Source organism: Cornus florida, unplaced genomic scaffold (genome assembly GCF_030987335.1).
Source record: "Cornus florida cultivar Cherokee Brave unplaced genomic scaffold, ASM3098733v1 CherokeeBrave_3.0.0_Hap2_Chr08, whole genome shotgun sequence".
Lineage (NCBI taxonomy): Eukaryota > Viridiplantae > Streptophyta > Magnoliopsida > Cornales > Cornaceae > Cornus > Cornus florida.
Window position 1 is genome coordinate 93,106,616 of NW_026775578.1, and position 27,396 is coordinate 93,134,011.

Sequence of the window (27,396 nt, forward strand, 5' to 3'; positions counted from 1 at the left end):
CCCCCCCCACACACAATCAATTTGTAGTGATTGAAGAGCGTTTGAACGATGTGAGTGCTTGCTTCTTCACCAACTATTATTCCTTTCTTGAATACTCAAAAGCTACTTTAGAATCACAATACATTACTATTTGTTTTCTCTCTCTAAAACTGAATATAAAAATTTTCTCTGTGAAGGTCTCGAATCTGTGTGAAGAATTTGCCCAAGTACGCTGCCGAAGATCGCCTCAGAGAATTCTTTTCTCAGAAAGGAGAAGTCACTGACGCCAAGCTCATGCGCACCAAGTATATATTCTCCAATTGCTGTTCTGATTTTTCATTATATATATATACACACACACACATATATGTATATATTATGTATATATGTACGGTGTGTTATAGAACTTGTTTGGGTAATAATAAATGTTTGATTTTTGAATTGTGTAGAGATGGAAAGAGTCGGCAATTCGGATTTATAGGGTATCGAACTGAGCATGAAGCTGAGGAAGCTTTGAAATACTTTAACAATTCCTACTTTGATACTTTTAGAATTACTTGTGAGGTGTGAGTCTCAATTCTCGTTGTTATTAATGTAGTTTTGATAAATTTCTTCTATTGTTATTAATGTAGTTTTGATATATTGTTACTGTGAATTTTTTGCTACCCCGGTTCCCACTTTTCTACCCCGGTTCCCACTTTTCTACCTTTTTTAACATTGGAGAAACGAGAATGAATATAGTAAATTGGATGCGTATAGGTACAAACACACACACAAACATATACTTAAAAGACTGTATTTTTCTAATTAAAAGTCTATTAGCGTGATATGGCAATTCTTGAAGCTCAAAGAGATGAACACATGATAGTTGTTTGGTAATGGGTTTAAGTATATAGTGAATATTTGGAAGCACATCAAGTCGGACAAAAAATAGTGACACTCAGCACTCTGTTTGAGTGTTTGTAGCATGCCATGTGAGAACTATTAAAGTCTTTTGTTTGTTGTGATATATTGAGTGCGCAAATAGATGCTGACCCATAAGAGAATGGCTTTGGCTTGAACTACGAGGCTAGTAAAACCCATAAGCTTTCTTTCAAGATAATTTTAATGTACTGAATGTTGAAATGAACTTATATTACACATTCAATATGTATTTTCCTTAACATTTTAGAAGTAAATGTTGTTTGCATATTGCCAGATTGCTCATAAAGTGGGGGATCCAAATATTCCACGGCCATGGAGTCGGCATTCTTTGAAGAAACAAGAGAAATCAACGGAAGAGGGAAAAAAGGTTACTGGCCCTAAAAGTCTAGGCCTTCCAAATTCTAAAGGAGAAAAAAAAGATAGTAAAAATATAAATGAGAATACTGACCCTCAGCTTCAAGAGTTCCTTCAGGTAATGCAGCCCCGAATCAAGTCAAAATTGTGGGCAAATGATTCGTTGACGGCTCCCCCTCTTGAGCAAAAGGGAAAATTAGAAAGAGGGGATGGCAAAGAGGAATCAACTCTTGTGCAGGCTGAGTTAGATGAAACTGATGAAAGAGATGATGGGTCTTCAGATGGTGAAGCAGCTGAGAGACCACACAATTTGGCTCATGATGAAGTTATCTCGGATATGGATTACTTCAAAAGTAGGGTAAAGAAAGAATGGTCAGATTCAGAAAGCGGTGATGATGAGAATGACAATGATGAGGATGATGATGACAACAATCATGGTGGCAACAATTCTCTCCAGAAAAGCCATGGGGCCCAGGATGTTCATAAAATAGATCCTAAGGGACAAAATGATTCCCTTGAAGGAGATGCTTCTGAAGAGGAGGTGGAAAAGGGATCTTCTCAAGAATTTGATGATGAAATGATTGAATTGGATAATCCATCACCAAGTTCAAAAGATGGGAGAGGAAATGTTTTAGAGACTGCCCGTCTTTTCGTCCGTAATCTTCCATATACTGCCACGTAGGCTCCTTGTCTTATGTTACATATTTTCCATACAATGTGAGATGAATTAATTTTTTATTCTGCCAACCAGTGCTGATTGATTATTCTAAGAACTTTGATGGTTTTTTATGTATTTCAGTGAGGATGAGCTTGAAGAGCATTTTAGCAAGTACGGTCAGGTCTCACAGGTACATCTTGTTATTGATAGAGACACCAAACGGTCCAAGGGAATTGCTTATGTTCTTTATGCGCTTCCAGAATCTGCAGCTAGGTATTGCTTCTAGGTTAAAGCTTCAAGATTTGTAATATCCTCATGTTTAGGTTGACGTTTGTGCTTTGATTTGCAACCTTTATGAGCTTATTTCCCTGATATTCATGCCTCAAATTGTGAGGATTTGGATGCTGCACTCTGAGGATCAACTTATTTCAGTATTGAGACTTGGTCCCCAACTCCCTGTAAACCAACCAGAATTTATTTTGCCAAAATGCTGTGTTAATAATAAGCAGCTTATGTGCTATGTATTGGTAAAATACACGAGCCAAGCTGCTTCTTTCCTCATATACTTCTTGATTGATGTGGTCATAGACTTGGTAGTTTGAAAAAATCTTATCTTGTGTTGAGGAATATGAATACAAATGTCTTAAGTTCTTACATGCTTCCTAACATGCTGGACAAGCATGTCTAGATCTTGGCCATTTTCTGATGTGATCTACGTTGTCTGTGCTTTTACAATAATCATCATTGTTTTTTATTTTTTATTTCAGGGCATTAGAAGAGCTGGACAATTCAATTTTTCAAGGCAGGTTATTGCATATTATGCCAGCAAAGCAAAAAAGTGCTCCTGAGAAACAAGAGTAAGTGGGAAATATGTTAACCACTTTTTGCCTTCCAAGGTTGCATTTTTATTTAACCTTTTTTCGCCTTCCAAGGTTGCAATTTTGCTATGTTTGTGTGTGCGTGTGGTTTAATTCAAGCAGGAGCTTATATATATATTTTTTTGATAATTAATAATGAATTAAAAAAAGGCCTTCAAAAGGGGAACGCGTCCCTTAAACAAGCAGGAGCTTATATATAATCCTCAACCACTTTATAGGATCAATTTTTCTGTGAACCAATCTTCGAAGACGTTAAAGCAACAGAGGGAGGAGGAGGAGAAGAAATCTGAAGCCAGTGGAAATACACAAGCATGGAACAGTTTGTTCATGCGCCCTGATACGGTATCTTTCAAGTCAGTTATAGTATTGGGAAGATTAATTTCAATGTATTTCAGATTTTCTTTTACGTTTCCTAGTAATGTCATGTGGAATTGAAACGAAACATAAAATTTGACGAATTGATGGTATTATTTATGGACCAGAACCTCTGTTAGCAATTATCCTTTCAGTTATGGATTTGCCGGTTGTTGCTTTATCACTGTTATGTGGAGTTGAAACAAAACATAAAATTTGACTGTATTATTTATGGACCAGAGCCTTGTTAGCAATTATTCTTTCAGTTATGCATTTGCTTCGTGGCCTGCTCTGAGATTTCAATCATATTTTGATATTATTTTTGGACATTATTAGGTTGTTGAAAACATTGCTAGGAAATTTGGTGCAAGTAAAAGTGATTTACTTGACCGAGAAGCTGATGATCTTGCTGTACGTATTGCTTTGGGAGAAACTCAAGTTATTGCAGAAACAAAAAAGGCTCTTGTAAATGCTGGAGTTAATATATCATCTTTAGAGGAATACACCGCTGGGAAAACTGAAGGTGTGAAAAGAAGCAACCATGTTATTTTGGTAAAGAACTTGCCCTACGGTTCTTCTGAAGGCGAGCTGGCTAAGATGTTTGGGAAATTTGGGAGCTTGGACAAAATTATTCTCCCTCCAACAAAAACATTGGCCTTGGTATGCGAAACTATATTTTTACTTTTCTTCAGATTTATATGACTTGATGTGCATATGCAACATTAAATGTGTATACTGCTACTGAATGGATCCAACAATATATATTAAGCTCTCAACCATCTACTATATGTGAGGCTTCTCTTGCATGTGGAGGGACATACAAGTAGAATACAGTGCAAACAAATACACAGTAAAGGAAAGATCTCCTGCTGGAGAGACTTGAACCTAATACCTTCCAAAACCAGAGCATCGTGATATCATGCTAAACAATAAACCCAATAGCTGAAGCAGCCCAACATATATAATAGAGCTCTGAACAGTAACAATTTGTGTGAAATAGCCTTCAATTAATAGATACTAGTGGACTAGTCGTTTTATTTGAATAATGAACTATTTATTTAGATTTGGATTCACAAGAGTTCTAATCTAGGAAATCCATACCACTACTGAATTCATTTGGAACGGATAATAATTTTGCAAAGTGATTCGTGTTGTTTGACACTGAGTGGATGTGCTTTGCAGGCCTTTACAATTGACATACTAGAGTTGTTTTCTTTGTTTCTTTGTTTATTGTTTTCTTTGTTTATTGTTAAGGGGACATGAGATTAATGCATTTCTCCATTTGAAATTCCAAATCTAACCCTCTAAAAATTTTAGGATATAAATTGTTAATTTAGACAACTGTTCAAATTTGAAAAAATTAGGAGATCCATTTTTGTCACATTGACCTTTCAAAAGAAACACTTCTTTTGGGACATGTCAGGACAGGAGGGGATATTACCATTAGTTGCATAGCTTGAATTGTTTCTTTTGCCATCCCAAAAGGGAGGCATGCCTTTGTTAACTTACTAAAAATGATAAATGAATCTAACATTCTGATATTAAAATGCCATTTGAATCCTGTGAGCAGTCACTAGCAAATAATAATTAAGGTTAGGTTTGTATCCAGTCTATCCCTCCCAACTCTCCCAATTGATGAAGGCCACACTAGGTAATAATGATACTCTTAAAAGTTAAAACCTAATGGTACTTATTAAAAAAAAAAAAAAAAAAAAAAAAAAAAAAAAAAGAAGTTAAAACCTAATAGTATATGATTTTAACATGAAATTTGTAACTCACAAATCTCAAAAATGAATTATCTCTATGCTGCATGGATTAAAACACTTTGAGGACATGACATGTTGAATGTGTTTATGAATGTATTGTTTTTAAAATATGGTCCAATTTCCTAAAAAATCTATATAAACCTTTGGTTTGATTTTTCCATACAATTATATTTTCTATGCTCAAGAAAATCATACGTAAAGATTCATCATTTACGTGTTGACTATGATTATTGATATATGGTAGGCATGGTGGTTGTCTTGGGATGATGTTTAGCTTTGGGTGAAGAACCTTGCTTACCCAACAACCTTACTTACCTAACAACCTTAGTTGACTGATAGTTGATATGTGAGACATACTTGACAATTGCCTAGGAATGTTCAGCTATAGCCTAGGTTTGGTCTAGCAAGCTATGTTTTGGGCCTCTAATTACCAAAAAATAGTAACACCTAGCAATTCATGCTCCATATGCATGTTCCAAAAACATTGAACACTTTCGTATCACAACACAGAGTTTAGCTGTCTGAATTATTTCTTCTTATCTCTTCTATTTGTTTCTCTTTAAGATTAGCATCAAAAGAGCATATAAATCAGGAACTCAACGTAATTAGGATAAACCAACACAATGCTTTTTACATGTCTGAACGTACAATATGTGGACTTTCAACAGTTTTGTTTTACATTCCTCATAACTGGGTAGGAAAAGCTGTAGCTTTTGCAGTAGAACTTTCTCCATTATATTCTGACTTTATATTTGAATAGGCTACCATATCTTACCACATTCCCATTTCCAAAGCATTCCATATACAATAATTATCCGTGTTCCAAGTAACATTGGTTGGCCTTGTAGATCATTAGGGTTGGAGATACTTGGCCTTTGTCCATCTTGCCATTTAAAAAATCAGTGTTGATGTATTGATAATCTGGAAGCTGATTGTAAGAATTCCTTCTATCCTTGTTTCGTTTGGCTAGATTAGGGGAAGGATTTCTTCTTCTTTTTTTGTCTAAAAAGTTGATGTCTGTTTGATGAGTATTTTAATTAATCAACATTTTTATTGCTGCAAAGTGAAAGCAAGTGTCATAACTGGTGGAAATAATAATAATAATAATAATAATAATAATAAAAATATTTGGTATTGATTGTTAAATTGTATGTTTCTATATCTTATGGTATTTTTAAACATGATATATCAGGTTGTATTTCTTGAACCCACTGAAGCACGTGCAGCTTTCAGAGGTTTAGCTTACAAGCGTTACAAGTAAGTTTGTCTTTATTCTAATCACTAGTAATGACCACAAATTGTGGTATATATTATGATTTAGATTTTATGATCTTACAATACAAAAACACGTAATTGATCTAGATTCCATTTAAAGAGTAAAACAAGTTTTAAAAAAATAGTACAGAAATCTTGTGGATTCTCTAAGAGATTACATGAATTGTGGGATCCCAAGTCAAGTCCTGATTCTACAGTTAACTACTAAATGGCCTTAACGTTATATTGATGTTGTGATTCTTTTATTGCTTGCGGGTCATGGACACTTTTAGTACTCTCTTGTAGCCCGATGTATAAGGGCGTTTAGGGTTTGGAGGGGGATAACGAGAGACACTGAAATCCGCAGAAAAGAGTGAGAGTGAGAATTATGGTTTGGGGGCTGAAGCTTGTAATCTCCTGATTTTTGCATAGTGAACCACATAGACTTTGTGTTCTTTGTGTGTCGTGTTTACTTTTTCGTCGTGATTCGTGATTTGTCCTTGGTTCGCTGCATTTGTTGTAAAAGTTATTCTTATATTGGCCGAGTCTTGAAGACTCTCCTAGATGTCTCAAGTTAGACACTTTTGTCAAAATTTTCTACCCATTTTGACTTTTAGCAACTCTTATATACGTTACTTTATAAACCAATTTGGCCAATCAATATCTCAGTCTGACTAGTATGGGTACAGTGTTGTTTCCTTTTCCTTTTTTTTATTTTATTTTATTTTTTATTTTATCTTATAAGTAGTGTCGATGTTTGTGTGTGTGTGTGTGCATATGAAGAGCATACGTTTTTGTGCTCCAAATATTTGTTTTAATGTTACTATATTCATGACTTTTAGTTATTGTTAGTGTATTCTTCACTCTTCAGAATCTTAATATGCAGAAATATTATTAGAGCTTATCCTTGTTGTATTGTAGAATTTTTAGCCCCCCATTAGGAGTGATGATGATATGAAATGTAGATTCCCATTTATTTTCATTTGGAAAAGAACAGCGCATTCATGTAACTGAAATGAGAATGTTAAGATGAATGGTAAGTATGACTAGAATAGGGAAGGGTTACTAATCAAAGTGTGAGGAAGATATTAGGAGGGACTCCTATCAGTGATAAGATTGACTTAGGCAATGTGAACATTTATAACAAAGTCGGGGCAAGTCTCCTCTCAAAACATTCCTCCACCATATCCCATATTGCCTTTGATCGGTATTTAGCGCCTATGGGAGACCAAGATAGGGAGATCGGAGGCAGGCCACCTTGCACCCCAAATCTTCTGCGAGTTCCTCTTTGTTGATCACCGCTCCCACTAAAAAAACTTTTTATAAGTTCATCCCAAGTCTTGAAACTGTTTAAAAGCAACCCAAGATACATTTAAGGATTCTGAGCTGCAAATGATTGGCTGCACATAGGAAAAAAGTGTCATCAGCAACTGAAGGTGAGATTAATTTGCATGGAAGATAAGAGACAAAAAGTTAACATGGGATAAATTTATGAGAAATGATTTTTTTAAATTAAATATAATAAGAGAGAAGGCTTTGTAGTAGTGTTTACACCCCAATTTTCAGCTGCCGCCATCCAATAGGAAAGTGACATGTGGTGAGTTCCATTGGAACTTGCTACAGCGAATTCTTGCATTGATAGCCACCAGAAACTCGACACTTGGCTATACAAGAGTGAATAAATCACCTGCAGCTAGAGTCTCTGGAAAAATTAAAGTCCTAAAGCCAAGAACGACTCAGATGTTGTCACATGGTTTTAAGGATTAATTAGATACGGAAAGGTTTCTGTGAAACGTGGACTACCAAAGGCGAGGCATGTGACATGACCCAAAGGAATCTGAGTCTTCAAGTGCCACGTGGCAAACAAGGGAGTTCATATAAGAGGAAGACTTGAGTCAAAGATCGACTCTGGCAACTTTCATAGATTATGTGTCAACCCCAGAAGGCGGCCACTTACCTTATTCAGCTGTTTAGCTCCTAATATCAAGCAAACATCCCACCAGAGAAGTAAACATGCAGAAATTTTAGGAACCAACCAAGGAAGTTACTCCAAACGGGTCACTAATGGAGAAAATATAGGGAATCAACTGAAGGCTTGCTAAATATCAGCTAGTGATGAAGAACTGCCTTAAACGTGCGACACCCATTAAGGAGTTGTCTGAAACTTAGCCAAGTGTGATATTTTCCATCTGCAGGTTAAGGAAAATGGCTAAGAACGTGCAACATGCTTCAAACCACTAGAGCCACTTCTCAGAAGCTTGTAATCATGAGAGAACATGATCTCACACGAGTAAACACTATGAAAAGACTAAGGAGTTCATGGGACAAATGGCATGATCTGGATGTTCCACATTGAAGATTCCAACTGCTGAGGATAACTGATGCTGGAACTGCTACCTCCAGAGCTCTATATATAGGATACTTTGATGTATATTGCAAACCCTGTTCAACACACACAACTCAACAATACTTTACTTCAATTATCTTTCAATTCCAGCAATTGTCTTTCAAGTATCTTTACATTCTTTCAATGTACTTCAATTATTTCCATTAATGTATTTTACTTTCCAAGCCCTGTACTTTCATTCCTTTACTTTCAGTTCTGCACTTCAATTCCTTTCCTTTCCAGCCAAAGAAAAATTCTTGAAGTACTTTGTTCCAATGGCAAAAAAGAACCTCGAAAGTGGTCATTCCAAACCTTCATTCAATCGCTTGATCCATTCCATCTTCCATTTCGAAAATAGTCTGGATTTTCACTTGTAACTTTCAGAGTTCCTGGCACGCCCGCAGTTCCTCTAGAACTGAAGAGTTTTTTGAGCCCAAACAAATAGGAAAGAATTAAAAAGAGAATTCATGTGGCCAATCCAATTTATATATGATTAAGGCAAGGAAGATGATGATGAAGAATTGTAGACCCCCCATTGATCATACGTAGGTTCCGATTTCAACAACCTTGCCCCTATTAAATTTTTTTTTTTTTTTTTTTTGATAAGTAAGAAATGCATTGAAAGCGTTCAAAAGGGGAACGCATCCCAAGAGAACAAACACAGGGCCAATACAGCCCTTTAAGCCTTCAAAGAGGCCAAGAAAATAACAATATTGAGATCTAAAATCTCTACCCAAAACCTAGCAAAAAAGAGTGGAAAGAATAGAGAACTTAAGACAAGAAATAGGCCTCTCCTTGCCCTCAAAATATCTTTTATTCCTCTCCAGCCAGATGCACCACCACACACAAAGAGGCGTAGCCCTCCAAGCATCACGAATATAGGCCCCCACAGGGCACCCTCTCCAAGCCTCAACCATCTGTCTAGAGGAGCGAGGCATAACCCAATGAAACCCAAACAAACAAAGCATCAAGTCCCAACATTCCTTAGCCACGGGGCAATGAAGAAGAAGATGGTCCACTGTCTCTTCATCCTGATGACACATGTAGCACCGATTGACAACCACCTGATTTCTCCTTCTCAAATTGTCTTGGGTCAAGCAAAAAAAACCACCTTGAGAGGAGCCTTAGAGCGCCAAACAGACTTCCACGGGAAGGATCCTCCAGGCTCAGCTGTAAGACGCCTGAAGAAGGAACGAACATCAAAGCGACCTTGCGAATTTGGCTTCCAAATCCAACAATCAGAATCACCAGCCATGACGCCCTGTCGATACAGCGCCTCCAACAAAAGAGTGACATCCTCGACCTCCCAATCCTGAAAAGGACATCTGAATTGAACATCCCAAACCAGTCTCCCATTATCAAGACAATAACAGTCAACCACCTTGGCCTGTTTATCCGAAGCCGTCCTGAACAGCCGAGGGAAACCGAGGGCAAGAGAAACCACCCCACACCAAACATCCTCCCAAAAATTGATCCTCCTGCCATCCCTAAGTCTGAAACGGACATGAGTGGAAAAGACAGCCCACCTCTTCCGAAGGCACTTCCAAACTCCCACACCCCTCGGGCTACGCACCTCAAGAGAGCACCACCCTCCTCTACCTTCCCCATATCTACTTGCAACAACCCTCTGCTAGAGCTAGTGCCTCTCCACCCCAAACTTCCACAACCATTTCCCAAGGAGAGCTTTATTGAAATGCACCAATTTATGAAGACCCAACCCACCATTACGATTCGGCCTGTACACTTGCTCCCACCAAACCAAATGAAACTTAAACTCCTCCCCTCTTCCCCCCCACAGAAAGTTACGTTGCAACTGTTCAATTCTCTTGGCAACACGGGGGAATCTGAAAAAGTGAGATGAAATAAGTAGGAAGGCAAGAAAGGGTACTCTTAATCAGAGTAACCCGCCCCCCTTTAGAGAGATATTGCTTCTTCCAACCAGCCAATCTCCTCTCAAACCTGTCCACAACAGGATCCCCTCTTCCCCCCCACTGATTTTGTTTAATTATTTAAAAGATAAAACAAAAATTAAGATTGCATTACCATATATAATCTTAAACTTTTGAATATTAAAATGGTATGGGGTGAGCACAGTGAGACTTCAACTGTGAGTGGTAGTAGGAACCTCTACAATTTAAGCGGAAAATAAAAACGATAAAGAAATATAGTTCTGGGGTTGGCTGTGTGCTCAGGTCAAGTGCCTTCTATTTAATTACAGGATTGGCTTGCATATCTGGTGTCAGATTTTGCCAACTGTAATGATGACTTTGTGCTTGTGGAAGCAAATCAATAGTTACTTTGCTCGCTTGATGTGGAGTGCTAGTTAGCTTACACAATGGTCGAGGAACTTTAGGTTAGTATCTTTCTGAATGTATAGATCTCAGTTTAAAGAATTTTATGGCATTCAATATTATTGTGTGAGATATGGACTTATCGTTCCTTATCTAGTAAAATTTGCCTCCTTCAGGGGGGTGATGGATGAATGCTTTAAGAGAGCCCAAATCGGACTGTCTGGAACTTTCTTGTCTTTCACTCTCCTGCAGGCATGCCAACTTGATTCTCTATCTTTCTGAATAGTTAGATCTTGGTTTAAAGAATTTTAGGGCATTCAATATTATTGTGTGAGATACGGACCGTGTATTCTGCTTTGCCTTTGGAAGCCTCATCCTGTGGTTAGGATTGATTCAAGGGTAGAAAAGAGGTTTGAGTGATGATATCTGGTCATAGAAATTAAAGGCTTATGAAGTTCAGTGGAGTAGAAGATCCTCAGACTCACTATCGCAGTCCCGTGGACATGACACCTAGAGTTCGATGCATCGCACAATCCTTGAAAGAGAATTATTTCTGAAAATTTTATCTGATCCTGTTTGCTATTGATTTGGAAAAAATTACCTAATTAGATATAAGCTTTTAGGTAACCCTAACTCTACTGAGACTTGCTCAGTAATTACGATCTAGAAATTGATCTGTAAAACCTATAGAAACCTACTATATTCCAAGCATTAAGATCCAAAAACTTGAGCTTGACTCAAAACTTCACCTATGGACCACCACTATGAACCATGTTCGATAACTCTTGATAATACCAAGATATCCTCAAACTTCAAATTTGAAGTTAACATATATAAACTGAACCATATATGTATTAACTTATAGTTGATATTAAATAAGACTAGGTTCAAACTATATAAGATCTCAAGTGGCTTTTGCTTTCAAACTATCCCGATTGCCCATAATCTGCATTCTCTAATAGAATGCATCAATTCCATTGTCTTGTACTTCAAATTATTTATTTTTTTAAATTTGTTTGCATTTAAAAATCTCCCATCCAATATCTTACTTATCAAAAAAATTAAAAAATCTTTTATCCAATATCTTATTTTGAAAGATAAAATCTTTTATCCAATATCACTTACCATAGATGTATATATGTATATATGTTTGCTTCGAGTCTCTCTCCGTCCCTCTTTGTAACCTTCCTTTCCTTGTTTATATTTTTACATTATTATCTTACTTCTAGATACTTTTATGTCTGCTACTTATCGCATCAACGGTATTTGCTAGTTTAGGAGTTGTGGATATGCGTTATATTTTGTTTTTCATTTTGAATTAGGGATGCTCCACTGTATTTGGAATGGGCACCTGGCAATATTCTGAGTCAAAATTCAACATCTGTGGGTGATGCAAATAATTGTATCATTGTTGGTGAAAATGATGCCAAGAGGGTATTATTAGAGCAACATGTGGAAGGAATAGCAGATGCTGACATTGATACTGACAAAGTTGAGGTTAGACATTATATATCAATTCCATCCATGCATTTCATACTCTGTATCGTTTTACTCCATAAATTTTCTTGAGCAGATTCCTTTATTTATTTATTGTCTTTTATATCTTCATTTCGTTAGGAGTCCCCTCTTAATGGGCATTCTTATGATCTAATTGTTACTAAATAGTGGTATAGTTGGACTGTATAAACAATCACAGTTATGCTTGTATGTTCTTGCACAGATATGGACACTTTTTTCTAATTCTGAAAGATCAGCAACTGTAATTATTGGGCTTCATTCCTTAGTTATCATTATAAACCATTGATTGCTCAAAAATACAGTCTTTTCATATTGTTGTTTATGTACTTGCTAACTAGTAATATTTAATGCTTTTAGCTTCTTGAGGTCTCACCGCTATAAACCTTATTGCAGCCTCTACGCTGTCTTCTTTAGTTTGTTTCAATATGATATCTGCAAGATGACTGGTAACCTAACTAGTAATATTTAATGCTATTGCTTCTTGAGGTCTCACCTCTATAAACCTTATTGCAGCCTCTACACTGTCTTCTTTAGTTTGTTTCAATATGATATCTGCAAGATGAATGGTAAATTTACTTTTCGAATATCTTTATTCAAATTATTCGTTAGTTTATTTATTTTAGTAAGAACTACCTCTTAACTTTATGGTGAAATTTCCTATGACATAAATCTCCACCATGATGTAGCATGATCGAGAATTTGACAGCTATAATCAAATATGGACCCAATAACACTCGGATCAATGCCCAAACTTGCAATAATCTGATTTTCGTCAGAAATCTGTGTTTCCTAAGAAATAGGCTCAGTTTTCCTGAGCCATGGGGCTTAATAACAAACCTTGAGAAAGGGTAGATGAATATAGCCAATATATATATCTGATCTTTTAATTCTCCAAAAATGAATTCATCGATGTCCTCGTTACATCACATGCATGTATAAATAATTCTAGTAAATTTGGTTATCTAGTTGTGGGCTTTGAAGTTATTTCATTACAAATAGTTCAAATTATAGTGTTTTTTAGATCTAACTAAAAGTATAAACTGGGGCTGTGCATTGGGAGGACTTGAGTGGTTTTGGCCCCAGAGAACTCTTTGGTCTTTATTGACACAAACTAGCCTAAGCGTAGCCTGGCCTGTCCTGAACTCGGGCCTCAAACAACCAATCCAAGCTCAGGCAAAGGAGAGTATGTGAGACCAGGCCTGACTTTACATTGAGTATTGCAAGGGTGGGCTGGTCAGAGTTGGGATTTTACATTTTAGAACCCAAGGCAGCCCTAAAAATCTGAACAGGACACGATTCTTTGCCCAGACCGGCCTCATGGGCTTGTATCACAACTCCAAGCCCTCCCAAGATTGGGCTGGGTTTGTAGACCGGCCCATAATTGCATCTAATTGAAGCCTAGTGATAATTAAATAAGATGAAAGAGAACCATCAGAATAAGACTCATAAAACTTAATCCTGTCATTGAATTTTCAAACCTAAAATACCCCTAATCTCTGAATTAACTAAATTGAACAAATCAGCCCTTACTTTTTCTTTTTCTTTTTTTTTTTCTTTTTTTTTTAAAACTAAAAAACAATTACTCTCTCTTTGCACCTAAAATAATCTTGGATCTTGATCGCCATAAGGATGAGTGAGTCTTCTGTTTCTCTTCACAATGTTAACTAAGAATTTCAATGAGGCTATGCTAGGTACAGTGGAAAAGAAAGGAAATGAGAGGACATTGTTAACCATTCATTGTGTTTGGTTCATTTGTAAATGAAAATAAAGGAAATGATAGTAATCATATTTGGAAAGAGAAAGGAAATGAAACTATTTAAATAAAATTACTATACTACCATTTTTCATAGATTTTGTCTTTTATAAAAGTAAGGGCAAATTCGGTATTAACAAAGTTTTATTAAAAATGTTAGCATTTCCTTCTTTTTCCTTCTATTTCCTCCCATTTTTGGAACAATTGAAAAACTAACATTTCATACCTAATTTGTATCATTCCAAACCCCTATATTTCCTTTCTTTTTCCTTTAAAAAATTATATCAAACACACTATTTCATTTCCCTTCATTATCTTTCTTTTCTTTTCCTTCTTTTACCCTTCTACCAAACGGGGCTTGAGAATCCTATTTTTTATCATTAAGATTGCATAAATCCATTATTAGGGATGAATTTTTTCTGTCCTTTTTTTTGTTAACCTCTTGGAAAGTGAGAGTGGATTCTTCAGCCAACAATAATGTGTTATTATTGTTAGAGTCCTTTTATAACATTAGAAAGTAACTAAAAAATAAAAGAAAAAATTATTATTTTTTAGGTAGACCAACCTAATATCTATTTTTTTTTAATATAGTCTAATCATATCTTGATAGTAAGGGTAATATCGTAAGAGGAAATTTCTCTTCGAGACAAGTATTTTTATTTTTTCACTCTGACTTTCCAAATTATTTTGGTTTTTATGAAATATCTTCTTCTTTTTTTTTTTTTTTAAATGCCTAGTAAAATTTTCACTTAAAAAAAATGTGAACTTTTTTTCCACTTTATACTATACTCCGTAATGAGTAATGACTCTTGCTCCTAAGTGAGGAAGAGATCATCCCTGACACACAAAGTGTTCATTGGTTCCCTAGTGAGTAATATACTCACTTTTAATGGTAGTTTTAGGATCTAACACACACACACACACACACACACACACACACACACACACAAAGTGTTCATTGGTTCCCTAGTGAGTAATATACTCACTTTTAATGGTAGTTTTAGGATCTAATTTTACGGTAATTAGTTAATTAATCTTTTCTTTTCCTTATTTTAAGAAAAAAAAATCGAATGTATCCGACTATTTTATGTGAATGATAATGACATTATCACAATGTCACTTACTATAATAATATCATTATAACATCAATGCTAACTAGTATCGAAGTTATTATTAATTTTGTTAAGAAACTACTTTTTATATTCATATTTAATGGTATTAAGCTATGAAGCACCGGCACAATGCTTACCCCCAATGTGCCAGTATTCAACACGTGTCTCAGGCTTGGACACGTATTCGACACCTCAAATCCATATCTTAACTTTTTTTAATAATATATATATATATATATATATATATATATATATATATATATATATATAAACGAACACGTCAACGACACTCTAAACATGGCTTAGTGTGTGTGTGTGTATATTTATAGAAAAAAAAAAAAATATGAGATATAGATTTTTTTTTTTTTTTTCCTGACAATAGAAGCCCTACGGCATCTACAAGAAACAAGACCACAAATACAACCAAAACAAACCACTGACTAACCACAGCACCATAAAAAAAACAACAAAACCCACGACCGCAAACTTACAATGACGATCCTTATCAAATTTACAAATATGAGCAAACACACAAAAGACACCTGACAAAGCAAACCACCATAGGAATAAACCATGTGACCTAGTGTAATAATTCCCATACTGCAACAATAGCCACACAAAGAAGGAAGCAAGTTCCAGAAGCGTATGGTAGCATCTCTGCGTGTCGGCAACGCCATAGACACCTAACCATATTTCTAACCCTATGTTGGACAAGAACATGACATTAGAGGGATTGATATTTTATGGACCCAGCCTTCTAGTAAAAACCAGCCTTGCGTTGTTCCCACACACTAACAAAGAAAAGGTTGACCCAGAAGCCAAAGTCAAACGCTACAGAAGACGACAGAAGAAACAAGGGGGACCAAGGGTTGCACGGCCACCAATCAGACCAACCGTCGGCAAACCACCAGCAGGAAGAGCCATGTCTGGAACAACAAAACACCACAGAGAATGGAAAACAACATAAAACCTATGCTCCGAATGATGTCTAGCCTCATAATTTTTTCCGGCAACAACAATCCATGACCCATAGTCAATAGCGGCTGGAGGAGAGGCAGCATGGAGCAAAGCAAGAGAAAGGAGCAGCCAACCTGCTTCATGAACATGTCCAACGCGCAACAACCCTAAATGTGAGAGAAACTCCGACACGTAGGACCAAGAAAACAACGCACCACAAGAACCGGAAAAACCCTTCCCAAATAGTGAACCCGCCAACAGATAATCAGTATCAATAGCCACCCCTATCCCAGAACCCGTGGCCACTGATGAAAACCCGACACTGACAAACAATTGGCGAGACAAAAATATAACTAACAGAGAAGCCAGAAAAAACAACCAAATACCTAGATCAAAAAGGAAAAACAGTGGAGATCGGCCAAGACACCATTCACCTTTCAAAACACACAAACTAGAAACTCGTAGAACCCAAAAGATCATCGAAGCCGACCATCCACCTGAAATTTGTCCGGACCTAAGTATGGAGTCCATCCCATAAGAACACCACTGTGGAGAGACGATAACATGAGGAAGGAACAAACACCAAAGAAACACCAAAGAAACCCAGTAAGAGTAAGCTACGTAAACAAAGAAAGAGACCCAACAAAAAGAGAGAGAGAATTTATATATACACAATAACGCCTGTAAGTTATTTCAAAAATAGCTAAGAGATTCCACTGTAAGCTAAGATGGTACGTAGTAATCAATAACCTGAGATATAGATAGATTTGTATATATTTGTTCTTAATAAATAATATACAATAAAAATGCTCACGGAGAAGATTCAACTATAAACTGATATAATACAATTAAGTTTAGGACTAAAAAAATAAACCCCCCCCTGTTATTTACAAAAACTACATATAATCCCCTCAAGTATTAAAAAAACCCCTAAACTAATATAAACTATCATGTCGCCCCATTTCCATTACAAAACTGTTAAGTGACTGCGAAATGACAATACTACCCTTTATAGTATATTAATATTTTATTAAAATGAAATTGTGAATTTTAAATGGCAATTATGCCCCCGTATGAAACGATGTCGTGTGGGTTGTATAATCTAATAAAACGATTTTATGCCTAAATTGTTGTGCTGTGTTTGTGTTTGTGCGTGTGCGCTAAGTGTTATGGAGGCGAGTGTTGAGTGTAATCATTGAAAGCGCGAGTGTTGTGTGTGTGTCTTGTGTCTGTAATCGCTTAGTGGTCGAAGATCTTGATGGATTCGAAGTGGTTCATGTCACTTTTCTTGGACAAAATGGTGCCAAGTATAGACAAACTTTCACTCATTGTCCCTTTGCTGTTAAACTCATATGAACATGTCACTTTGACAGCAGCTGGATAGCCACAACCACATATTATGTTGTTATACCTGAGATCTTGCCGTATAACAGATTGTGTGGTGGAAGAAGACATTTGGGCTTCGGCTGATTGTGGTTTAAGGCTTCAAATAATCAACTTAGGGCTGATACGGGCTACGATTTAGGGCTTTAAATCATCAATTGGGGACTTCAATCGATCAATTGCGGCTTCAATGAAGTACTATAACTTCTGTTATTGCCGCTATGGAGGATACCACACCATTGAAACGAGAGAGAAGAAGATAACAAAACTGAAGCTTTGATCTGTAAAGGCCTGTGCAATTTGTTTTATACTGAGAATGGCAATTTCATCATTATGAGAGAACAAGGGTATTTTGGTTAACATAATGCAGTATATGGTGCACGTGATGGTCACGTGATAAGATCCCAATAATTTTAGACGGTCAACTAACGGGGAGGGGGTGATATGATATCCTTTTAAAAACATGAAAGGGTAATATGATAGTTTATGTACTTGAGGGGGTTAGTAGATAGTTTTTGTAAACAACATGGGGTTTTATGTTTTTAGCCGTTAAGTTTATAGATTTGTTATTCTTTGCCAAATATATGTTCTTTTATGCCACCTTTATTTGATAAAAAGATGAAAAACCTCAAGAGTTGCAGGAGATGAGGGTTAGAGAAGGACGACCGAAGAGAGGAAACACATTGAATGGGAGGGCGAAGAAGGGGATAAGTACAATGGAGAAGGATCCTCTACTTGTTCCCCAGTTTGGGATATACAATAACATCTCAACCTTTTTGTAGTGTATATCCCGAATTGGAGGGAACAATATCATTGTTCCACTGGAAGGGATCCGGTCCAAATACAATACAACCCAATATTTTTTTACCACCTGTTTGGTCCTAGATTTAGACCCTTCAACTCGAGTCGTGACAAACTTTGTCACCCCTATAATACAACAATAAACGAGTTCGGGTCATAAACAGTTCGACACTATTAACCCGTTTAGTTAATCGCATCGTGTTTGGATTGAGGTGGTTCAACTCATTAACCCGTTTATATCCATTCAACTATATGTGTCATAAACAAATTTATAATGAAGTTCTCTAAACTTATATTATAATTTACTCTTTTGTAGACTAGAACCTATTTAGTAATTTGATTTGATTGAAACTTATATTTTTTTTAGTATTTATTATTTGATTGACTATTATTAATAATTTAAATAATATAATTTTTTTGTTTTAGTAAATAAGTCATTAACTAGGTTAAAGTGTAACTCGTTTAATAAACAGGTCAAACTAGCGTTGAGGGTTCATGACATGAATATTATTAAACTAACGAGTTGACCTATTTAGTAAAATAGTCAGGAGACAATTATGACTCACAAACACAAATTCCCACCCTACTGCATTGCTAAATTTTTAAGATTTGCCTATCAATTGCTGTCCCTCCTTGCATCGTCCAGTGCTTCTTAGTCGTAGATATTAAGAATAAAACAATTTGGCTACTCTTTGCATCGCTCCTCCTTGTATTCCCTCTTCCGTGGACCCTTGTATGTATTTCAGTTAGTCTGCTGCCACCAGATACTCGAATACAAACCCAACAAAGGTCTAACAAGTTTGGACCCTCCTTCGATTTAATCACAATCGTCAAATTCCAGGTAGATTCCCTCTACTGGGTTTTTGCATAGCATAAACCTCTTTTGATTCAAAAGTTCGATACCCAGATCAAACAAATGCTGACTGTTAAACCCTCTGTAATAACCTGAGATGCAGCTCAAGTGTTTGATAAAATTTCCCTTACAGAGCTTAACTCTCTCTCAGCTCTTGTCTCCCATGTTAATGCATATACATACATAAACAAACTAAAAATTGGATAGTGTTACCAATTGATGCCCAAAAGGTATGATCTCCTCTACAAAGGGGAGCTTGAGTGTTTGAGCCCAACTAGGGGCTATATCGTGGGCGTGTGTACAGTTGCTTGAACTTTTGGGGAAAAAAAAGGGTTAGTGTTTTTTTTTTGCAGATTCTATATGTGCAAGTGTGTTGCCACCCATTGCTTTGTTATTTACTTTTATTTTTTATTTTTGTCTTTTTGTTTTCTTTAAGCTTTAGTCTTGTTTGGAGTTTAGATAGCATAAGAAAGAGGTATGTTCTTTATTTAATATGACTGTTTATTGTTTAAACTTAGTTGGAGCGTTAAGCTTGTCAGGAAGTCTATTTGGGCAGTTTGGCTTATAAAGATGTCAAATTCATGCCGTGACCGTTCACTTGGTCTGATCATTGCTATTTTTAATTAGGATTGTCAATTTCAAAATCATTGGTACATAAAAAATTTTAAAATGTCATTCAGTATGTTGCACTGTGTTTGTTCCATCATTCTATATAGCTTTCACATGCCGTAAAATTTAAATGTCATGTACTTCATGCATTAACTGTGTGCCATTCAACATAGCAAAAATGATTGAATTGCAGTGAAGAGGTGAAGTGCTTCTTCATGGGTCAAGAATGTTGGATATGTTTTGATGGTCCTTATTTTAAGGAGTTACTGGAATTTAGTATTTGTTTGTATTTTTTTGAGAATCTGGGCTCAGAGACGGCCATTGTCATGCAACAAATAATATTCTGCTTATGATATGACTGTTTTCATGCAATTACAGGGTGTTGCAATGGAGGACAAATCTGAAGAGCTTGCGAGTTTGCTGAAAATTCTCCCCCCTGTAGAATTTTGCTGTGTCTATGGCTCAGCTCTCCATCCAAATAATTGTGACAAGGTTATAATTTTTTCTGCATGATTGACTTTATCTTCTAACTATCATAATAAATAAAATAAAATAATAATAAAGAAGAAGAAGAAGAAAAAGAAGAAGATAAAAGGCCTTATCGTCTAATTTAGTTTCCTTTTTCTTTTCTTTTCACTTTATTTTAATAATTTTATGTTTTAACTATCTGAAATTTTACCTCGCTTTTGGTTTTCCAGTCATCGATGGTAGATTACATTCTAGGTGTAGCAGATCCTCTGCAATGGCATGCTGAGGTAAGTTTTGGATTGCATAACTTGTTTTTTTTTTTTTTTTTTTAAAATAAAAAATAAAAATCTTATTTCCGTCATTGAAGAGAACAAAAGTTCCATAGATTCTAATTGTATTTATTTATTTTTATTGGCACCAAGAATCTGAAAATGAATCGAGATCACTATGCCTCCTGGATGGTGCACCTTGGCGGGGCAAGGCTGGTGCTGCTCCCTCTCTCTCTCTCTCTCTCTCTCTCAAATTGGTTCTTTTTTATTCTAAGATTAAATATTTGGTTGGTTGTGTTAGATTACTGATGTTGCAGATGAAATTGGTGTTGGAGTACACTTCAACCCATTTGTTACCAGGAATAACAAGGTATTAAAAATTCAGCAAGTTCAATATCTAGTGTATCTGCATGCACACGCATAAAACCTATTGTACATCAATGATTTCGTTTGTCTGTTATATATCTTGGTATAAATTGTGTTTCAGGGTGTCTTCTTAAAATCCTTCACCCTTGAGCAATTTTTGGCAGATGTTCAAGTATGGGGTTGTTCGAATGGATGATCTGATTCGGGACATACTCAATTGGGAGAGGTTCTATCTTAGTGGTCGATTACAAAAACCTGTATGTCTTCTCTAAGAGTGCTATGTTATCATTTTCTTTCTCCTTTTTAAACTTTGGACTTATCTTGACTTTATTTCTGAGGAAAATGATAGAAAAGAAATGTGTTTTGTTAAACCCTTTTAAAGGAAAGAGTGAAATCATATTATGATGTATTAGTTCCCCCCTTGAATATTTAATACTCTTATGTCTTTACATGATGATACTGTAAGTTCCTTGTGAGTTGTGAATTATATTTCGATATGAAAGAAAATCAGAAATCCTTTCATCTAAATTGATTTGGACTAATCATGATTGTGCCTGCCCCTCCCTCCTTCCTTTCCTGTTTTCAGCCGTTTATTAGAAGCCTTTTTTGGTGTATGGGAAATGCATTATAGGAATAGAATAGTTGAAATATACATAAAGAATAAATAAATTCGTGAGCTTATTATGTGTATGGCATTATATTAATCAAGTATTCACAATTTGACTGAAGATATGCAATTTCTATATTTTCTAAGTTGTGTTTGATAAAATACAACTCAGTAGACATATGCATTGAAATTAAAATGATAATTTTTACATCCATGGATTGCAAAAGAGAGTGAAAAGGAACAAAAAAAAAGGTATCTACAATAATATAAGAATATATAATGTTAATACTAATACCCTTATGATATCGTACGGAGAAATTTATAGTGTTTTGTAATATGCTAAGTGTGCTTGACTTCTTTACATGATCATTCTTTTGGGGCCTTCTAAAATAAGGGCTCACTTAAAAGAAGAATTAGATCTAAGGTTGGGGATGTAAGGTTGAATTAGTTTTTTAATGATGACATCACTCTAAAGCTTAGGTATCTGGGAGATGTAGAATGAAACTTAATGAAAGAAAATAAGCTGCCATCATTCTAAAACTTAGGCATTACTATAGAATGTGAACTTCATGAAAGAAACAAAGCTACCTAAGATCGTAACAATGAACTTGGGTTTATGATTGAGAAGATAAGACTAATTTCTATGGATGGAATAAGGTTTCGATTAGTCAGGTTGAAAACTAATTGAATCAAAAGAAAAACAAAAAAAAATTATACCAAGGGAAAATCAAGGTTTTAGTGCTAGATTGGTGATCGACACCCTCAGAGTACAAGTAGTGATTTAGACTTATTGAAAATAAAGTAAAGAGGAGAGACATAGTTTTACGTGGTAAACCCAACCAGAAATAACCATGGGACCTAGTCTAGATAGGCACAATGAACTATATGAGAAAGAAGTTACAACCTCTTTGACAGTTCCCACACCCTAGAACACCCATAGTTACCTCTTGACACAGACTGACACCAAACTTCCCACTCAAATCTTCAGGCCGTTTGTCTGCTAGTCAATATACTTCACTCCTCACAAATCTACTTCTTTAGTGATTGTCCTCCTTTTGCTCGAAACTTTGATCGGTTGATTGGATTTTAATCGATGAATTCCTCCTTATTGATCACTCATTCACATATAATGGTGTCTATGGAAACCCTAAATTGAGTAATTGGGAAATTCTACTCACTGAAGAATTTTCTCTCTAGATGTCTAGAGACTTCAAAATCATACCTAGTTGACTATAATTCCGTATTTGTAGCCAACATAGGTAGCTCATAGGTTTTGGTTGGTACTCACACACACATGCCTCTACCGAGGCTCGAACCCCTGACCTCCCTTTGGGAAGTCGGAGCCTGGTACCGCTAGACCATTGGCCCATTGGTTAGGTAGCTCATTCGTTTGAGTAAGGTGAATCTGTAAAATTGTGGTTTGAGAGAGTTTCCAAAGATACATGTATGTCAGGTTAAATCAATAGACATCCTCAGGAGTTGCCTCAACGCTCTCAGTATTTGAACCCAACAAAACCAGCAGTTCCTCGATCTTCAGCCTCTAGAATGTGCTCCATCGATCAACCATCATTCTGTTGTTCAATTTCAAATTCAGTTTTGAATAATGCCCTAATCATTACCTTTGAAAGCCATTGATAAAGAACAAAATTAAAATAGAATTGTGAGGCTCACCACGATCAAAGTAAGTCAATTTAGGTCTTTCTAAGGTCAATTTACCTGTTCCCTAGATATGTGATTGAAGATGTGGATTTATCGTCGTGTTCTTTGCAAAATTGTGTATGCCTTGTCTTTTATGGTTGTACTCGAACAACTCAAGACACTTTGACACATTATAGCACAAGTTTTGAAAATGAAATTGCCAGCACATGACTCATATTCCTAATATATATATATATATATATATATATATATATATATATATTCCTAACATGATTTATTGAAGGACCTCCTCTGCCACCATTTAGTCATAGGGTGGATGTCAATGAAGTGGTAAAAAAGACGTGGCTTCTTGATAGGTCAGATCTTATTCTCCACTGACTATTACCCCTCTTTGATGGACGATAGGAAGGCTCATTTCACCTAACTTATTGTTGACATATATGGTTCCTTCTAAAGTGACATTTTCTTTCATGCATTCAATGGCCTAATAAGATCATGTTGTTGCCTATTTAATCATACGTCAAGAGAAGATGACGGGTCACTTACTATTTCATCATCCACCCACTTCTCTCATTTGGAGGTGTTTCTTTAGCCTATTTTATGTATAGCAGGTGATGCTTAGCTATGTGAGAAGCTTTGTCGATGAGTAGGTGTACCAGGCTGGAGGTTTATGGATAAAGTTACTTAGAAAGCATATTTGCTTAAAATTTATGGGCAATGTGGGAAGAGAACATAGGGATACTTAAGGAGGAATTTGTGGTGGATGTGGTCATGATGTCAGTATGGCCTCTTTTTGGGCTTTGTTTGTGTAAATTGTTTGAATTTCAGCCCTGTACTTAGAATTGGCATGTTTGAGGTTTTATCTTTTGAATTGGCAAAAAATTCAAGCACAGGGATATAGGGCGGTTTCTTTCTTTATTTTGTGTGACTGAATTAAGCTGAGAGAGTCTAGATTCTGCTTATGATTTTCTTTGATGTGTGTGGTTCACAAATTCTGCATGCTATTATCTTTAACTTTCTCTGAACTGTTTGCTGTTAGTTATGATCTATCATCCACTGAATGTGCTCATTATCTTTTGTGTGACCGAACTGTTTTCTCTGAACCTTTTTTTTTTAGGTTCATATACTGAAGGATAATCTGGATATTTCAAATGTAAACTCTGTTAATTTGAGAGCTGCAACATCTGCTGCTCTCCTTCTTTTGCCATCCAAATTCAATGAGGTTTGCTTCCTTTCACTTAAATTATTTAATACTACAAACTTATTATGTTATTTGTAAAATAATTTGATGCTCTTCCAGGAAGATCTCTTTGCCAAAATATGTAGCCTGTCATATATGGGTGATCTACGTATGCTTTTTGCAGAAGATAAAAATAAGGTAAGGTTGATTACAACTTACTTAGATCTTAGGCAAAGAATATGACTTGTAGTTGTAGCTTCTGATAGTGTTAGTGTGCTTTGGGCTTTCTGATATTATACATATAACTAGTGGCTATCATGATAAATAGATAAATTGAAATGATAAAGGATGCGTAAGATGGAGTTACAACTATAGTTAGAACAACAAGTAGAACAAGCGAATTTTCAATTATCGTAAACGTATATCAAGGATTGATGTTAAGCCTCTATCTTTTTTACTTGATTATACATGAATTAACAAAAAAACGTAAAGGATGAAGTTCATGGTCTAGGCTACTTATTGATGATGTTTTTCTGATTAATAAAATTAAAGAAGGGACAATGTTAAATTAATTGTTCGGAGTGACGGTGTAGAATCAAAAGAGTTTAAGATAAGTAGGACTAAACTGAATGTATTAATGCAACTTTAGTTAAGTGAATGCGAGTAAGAAAATAGTGAAATAAAGAGTGGGGAGATACCAAAACTAGAACAGTTTTGTCAGCTAGTCTTGATTATTGAAGACAGGGAAAGATTGGAGATATTTTTGCTTATAAAACCAAAGCATGATGGGTTAAATGCATAGTGCTCCTAACAGATTGTATGATCAACATATTACTTTAGACTAAAAGGCAAATTCCATGAAACAGCGTTTAGACCTATTATAGTTTATGACATGCCAAATGAGTAGAGAAAAGCAATATAGTTAATTTACAATTATGAAAGAGATAAACAACATTGTGGCAATTATCATACAATGAAACTATGAGAATGGATAATAAAACAAAGATTAAGGTTTCCACGGTGCTTGTACCTGACAGACGTACCCGAGTTCAGTTAACGTAGGTCATAAACAAATAATGGAAAGTTTGATATTGCCAAGATATGGCTTCTGAATTATCTTAGGAATAATGTAACTATTATAATAGAATGTTCTGAAATCTAGATATTTCCTGGATGCAGTTACATGTTCTTTTACATAACTGTTCATTTTTATCTTTGTTGTTTTGGAGATTTTATTAGTGCCTAACATCCGTATGGCACTTCCTTGACTTTGGAGGTGAAATCGGCATGATCTATTCTTCTGTTCTCTGGTATTTTCCGTTGACATCTTTATTACCTGTCAGGTGAAGAATATTGTGCAAGGGCAGTTTGGTTTATTCCAAACAATGTATAAGCCATATCTAGAAGAACATGCAACCAATGACTTGTTGAGATTTTCATCATCTGGTGGTCACCAAGTAAATATATCTCAGGTCCATTCAAATCCTTGAGTTCTCAATTCCCAGAACAGATTTAATCTTGTATCTTTTCTTTTTCTATTGTTATGAAAGGGTCCAATATTTCCTTATCAATTATTCAAACATTCACTTTTATTTGGGGACTCCAGTGAGGCCACACATATATTTGTAATTTCAGTGTTGAAACATGATACTCTACTTACCTTTATCTAGTAGAATCATATAAAAGCAGTGTAGCTGGCATGAAAAGTTCATTATTGCACTGTTGTCTTGATATGTTCCTATTGGTCAACACCAGGATTCTAGTTTATCTGCAGTTTCCTCCCTTGTTTATATTCTTCCGGCGACGGTCAGAAGCCAAATGAGGATGAGAGTAGGAGAAGAGAAAAAAGTTGGTAAATCTGGTATGAGCAACAACTCTGATGGTGTAGATTGATAGGAAAATGAAACCCAATTATTCCCTGATTTAAGAGTTCTAGCCTCCCATATGCTTCAAATCATCTTTGTGGGAAAAAAGAAAAAGAGAAAGAAAAAAAAAAAATTGCTTAAATTCATATGCAGATTTCCAAGTGGGTATCTGATGCAACAATTTTGTTTGGATTGCATTAACATCACATTGTCTTTGCAGGTCAAGTTATACGCGAAGTTGTGATTAATTCAAGGGAAGAGGTTGCTGAATGCATGCGGAAAGTTGTGAGGCGTAGGGTTATGATTTCAAGTGCAAGGCAGGCTGTTTCTGGAATACTGACTGTTGGTGCTGTTCATGGAGTTAGATATCTTGCAAATAAGATGCACAAGGCTTGGAAATCATGGACATGAACTTGAAATATTGACTGTTGGTGCTGTTCAAGTGCAAGGCATGCTGTCTCTCCTATTTTGGGTTTTTTCCTCCTTCCAAGTGGGTTAATTTCTTGTGGACTAAAACCTTGACGAGAAGTACAACATCAGCTTGATCTAAAACTAAGGCTAAATGGGCTTTGTCTAGAAGTGCACTGTATTTTTGGCAAACTTTTGAGAGGAAATGAATGATTCCTGTAGGAGTTTTGTATCTTTAATATAAGGATCATTTTTTTTTATTTGTATCTTTAATATATGAATCGTTTTTTTCTTTTGGGGGTAAAAAGAATCATTTTTTTTTTCCCCTTAATTTTGTAAATTATATAAGCTCTCTTTCTTTCTTTTTTTTTTCTTTTTTTCTTTTTTTCTTTTTTTTTTTTAACCTTGCAATTTATTGAGAAAATACTAGCATATTGAGTTATAATGATTTTTTTAATATCGAGACTGCTTATCTTCTTTGTATCTTAGTCTGAATATTTGTTTGGCAAAAAAACATAAAACCCCCTTCGATTATCAAAAATCAGTATTTTACCTCTAGACAACAAAATCGAGCAAGTTAGGGCTACAACGGTCATATTGCAGGGTAATTATGGAATTATTAACCAACGCGCTCCATTTGTTAGCCAGAAATGACTGTTAGGGGCAAATTGTACATTTTTGATAATTGTGGTATAGATTTTCTCGATTTTGTAGTGCAAGGTAGTATAAAATATCGTATAAGTA

The 27,396-nt window shown here is 35.6% G+C and overlaps 1 protein-coding gene across 3 annotated transcripts; it reads left to right on the forward strand.

The window, feature by feature from the left end:
- On the forward strand, positions 1 to 26,944 carry LOC132268271 (uncharacterized). Of its 3 annotated transcripts, XM_059769100.1 has the most exons (20): positions 1 to 50; positions 177 to 284; positions 429 to 543; positions 1,178 to 1,935; positions 2,057 to 2,188; positions 2,683 to 2,772; positions 3,012 to 3,135; positions 3,484 to 3,807; positions 6,106 to 6,170; positions 12,167 to 12,341; positions 20,209 to 20,322; positions 20,529 to 20,585; positions 20,721 to 20,783; positions 20,869 to 20,937; positions 21,098 to 21,190; positions 24,317 to 24,421; positions 24,500 to 24,577; positions 25,723 to 25,851; positions 26,135 to 26,240; positions 26,465 to 26,944. In XM_059769100.1, coding segments are annotated over exons 1-20 (2,898 nt in total). In that variant the 5' UTR covers positions 1 to 48; the 3' UTR covers positions 26,656 to 26,944. The 3 variants fall into 3 exon arrangements, with proteins under 3 accessions (XP_059625083.1, XP_059625084.1, XP_059625085.1); XM_059769101.1 differs by lacking the exon at positions 26,135 to 26,240 and having other exon boundaries at positions 26,465 to 26,643; XM_059769102.1 differs by lacking the exons at positions 1 to 50; positions 177 to 284; positions 429 to 543; ... (8 more) ...; positions 20,529 to 20,585; positions 20,721 to 20,783 and having other exon boundaries at positions 20,826 to 20,937; positions 21,055 to 21,190.
- The last annotated feature ends 452 nt before the right edge of the window (positions 26,945 to 27,396 follow it).

Bases quoted from the DNA above. Each gene is read 5' to 3' on its own strand.
- LOC132268271 (XM_059769100.1), top strand. The intron at 2,773-3,011 runs GTAAGTGGGAAA...ACCACTTTATAG, and splicing joins AGTGCTCCTGAGAAACAAGA to GATCAATTTTTCTGTGAACC. The intron at 3,136-3,483 runs GTATCTTTCAAG...GGACATTATTAG, and splicing joins TGTTCATGCGCCCTGATACG to GTTGTTGAAAACATTGCTAG.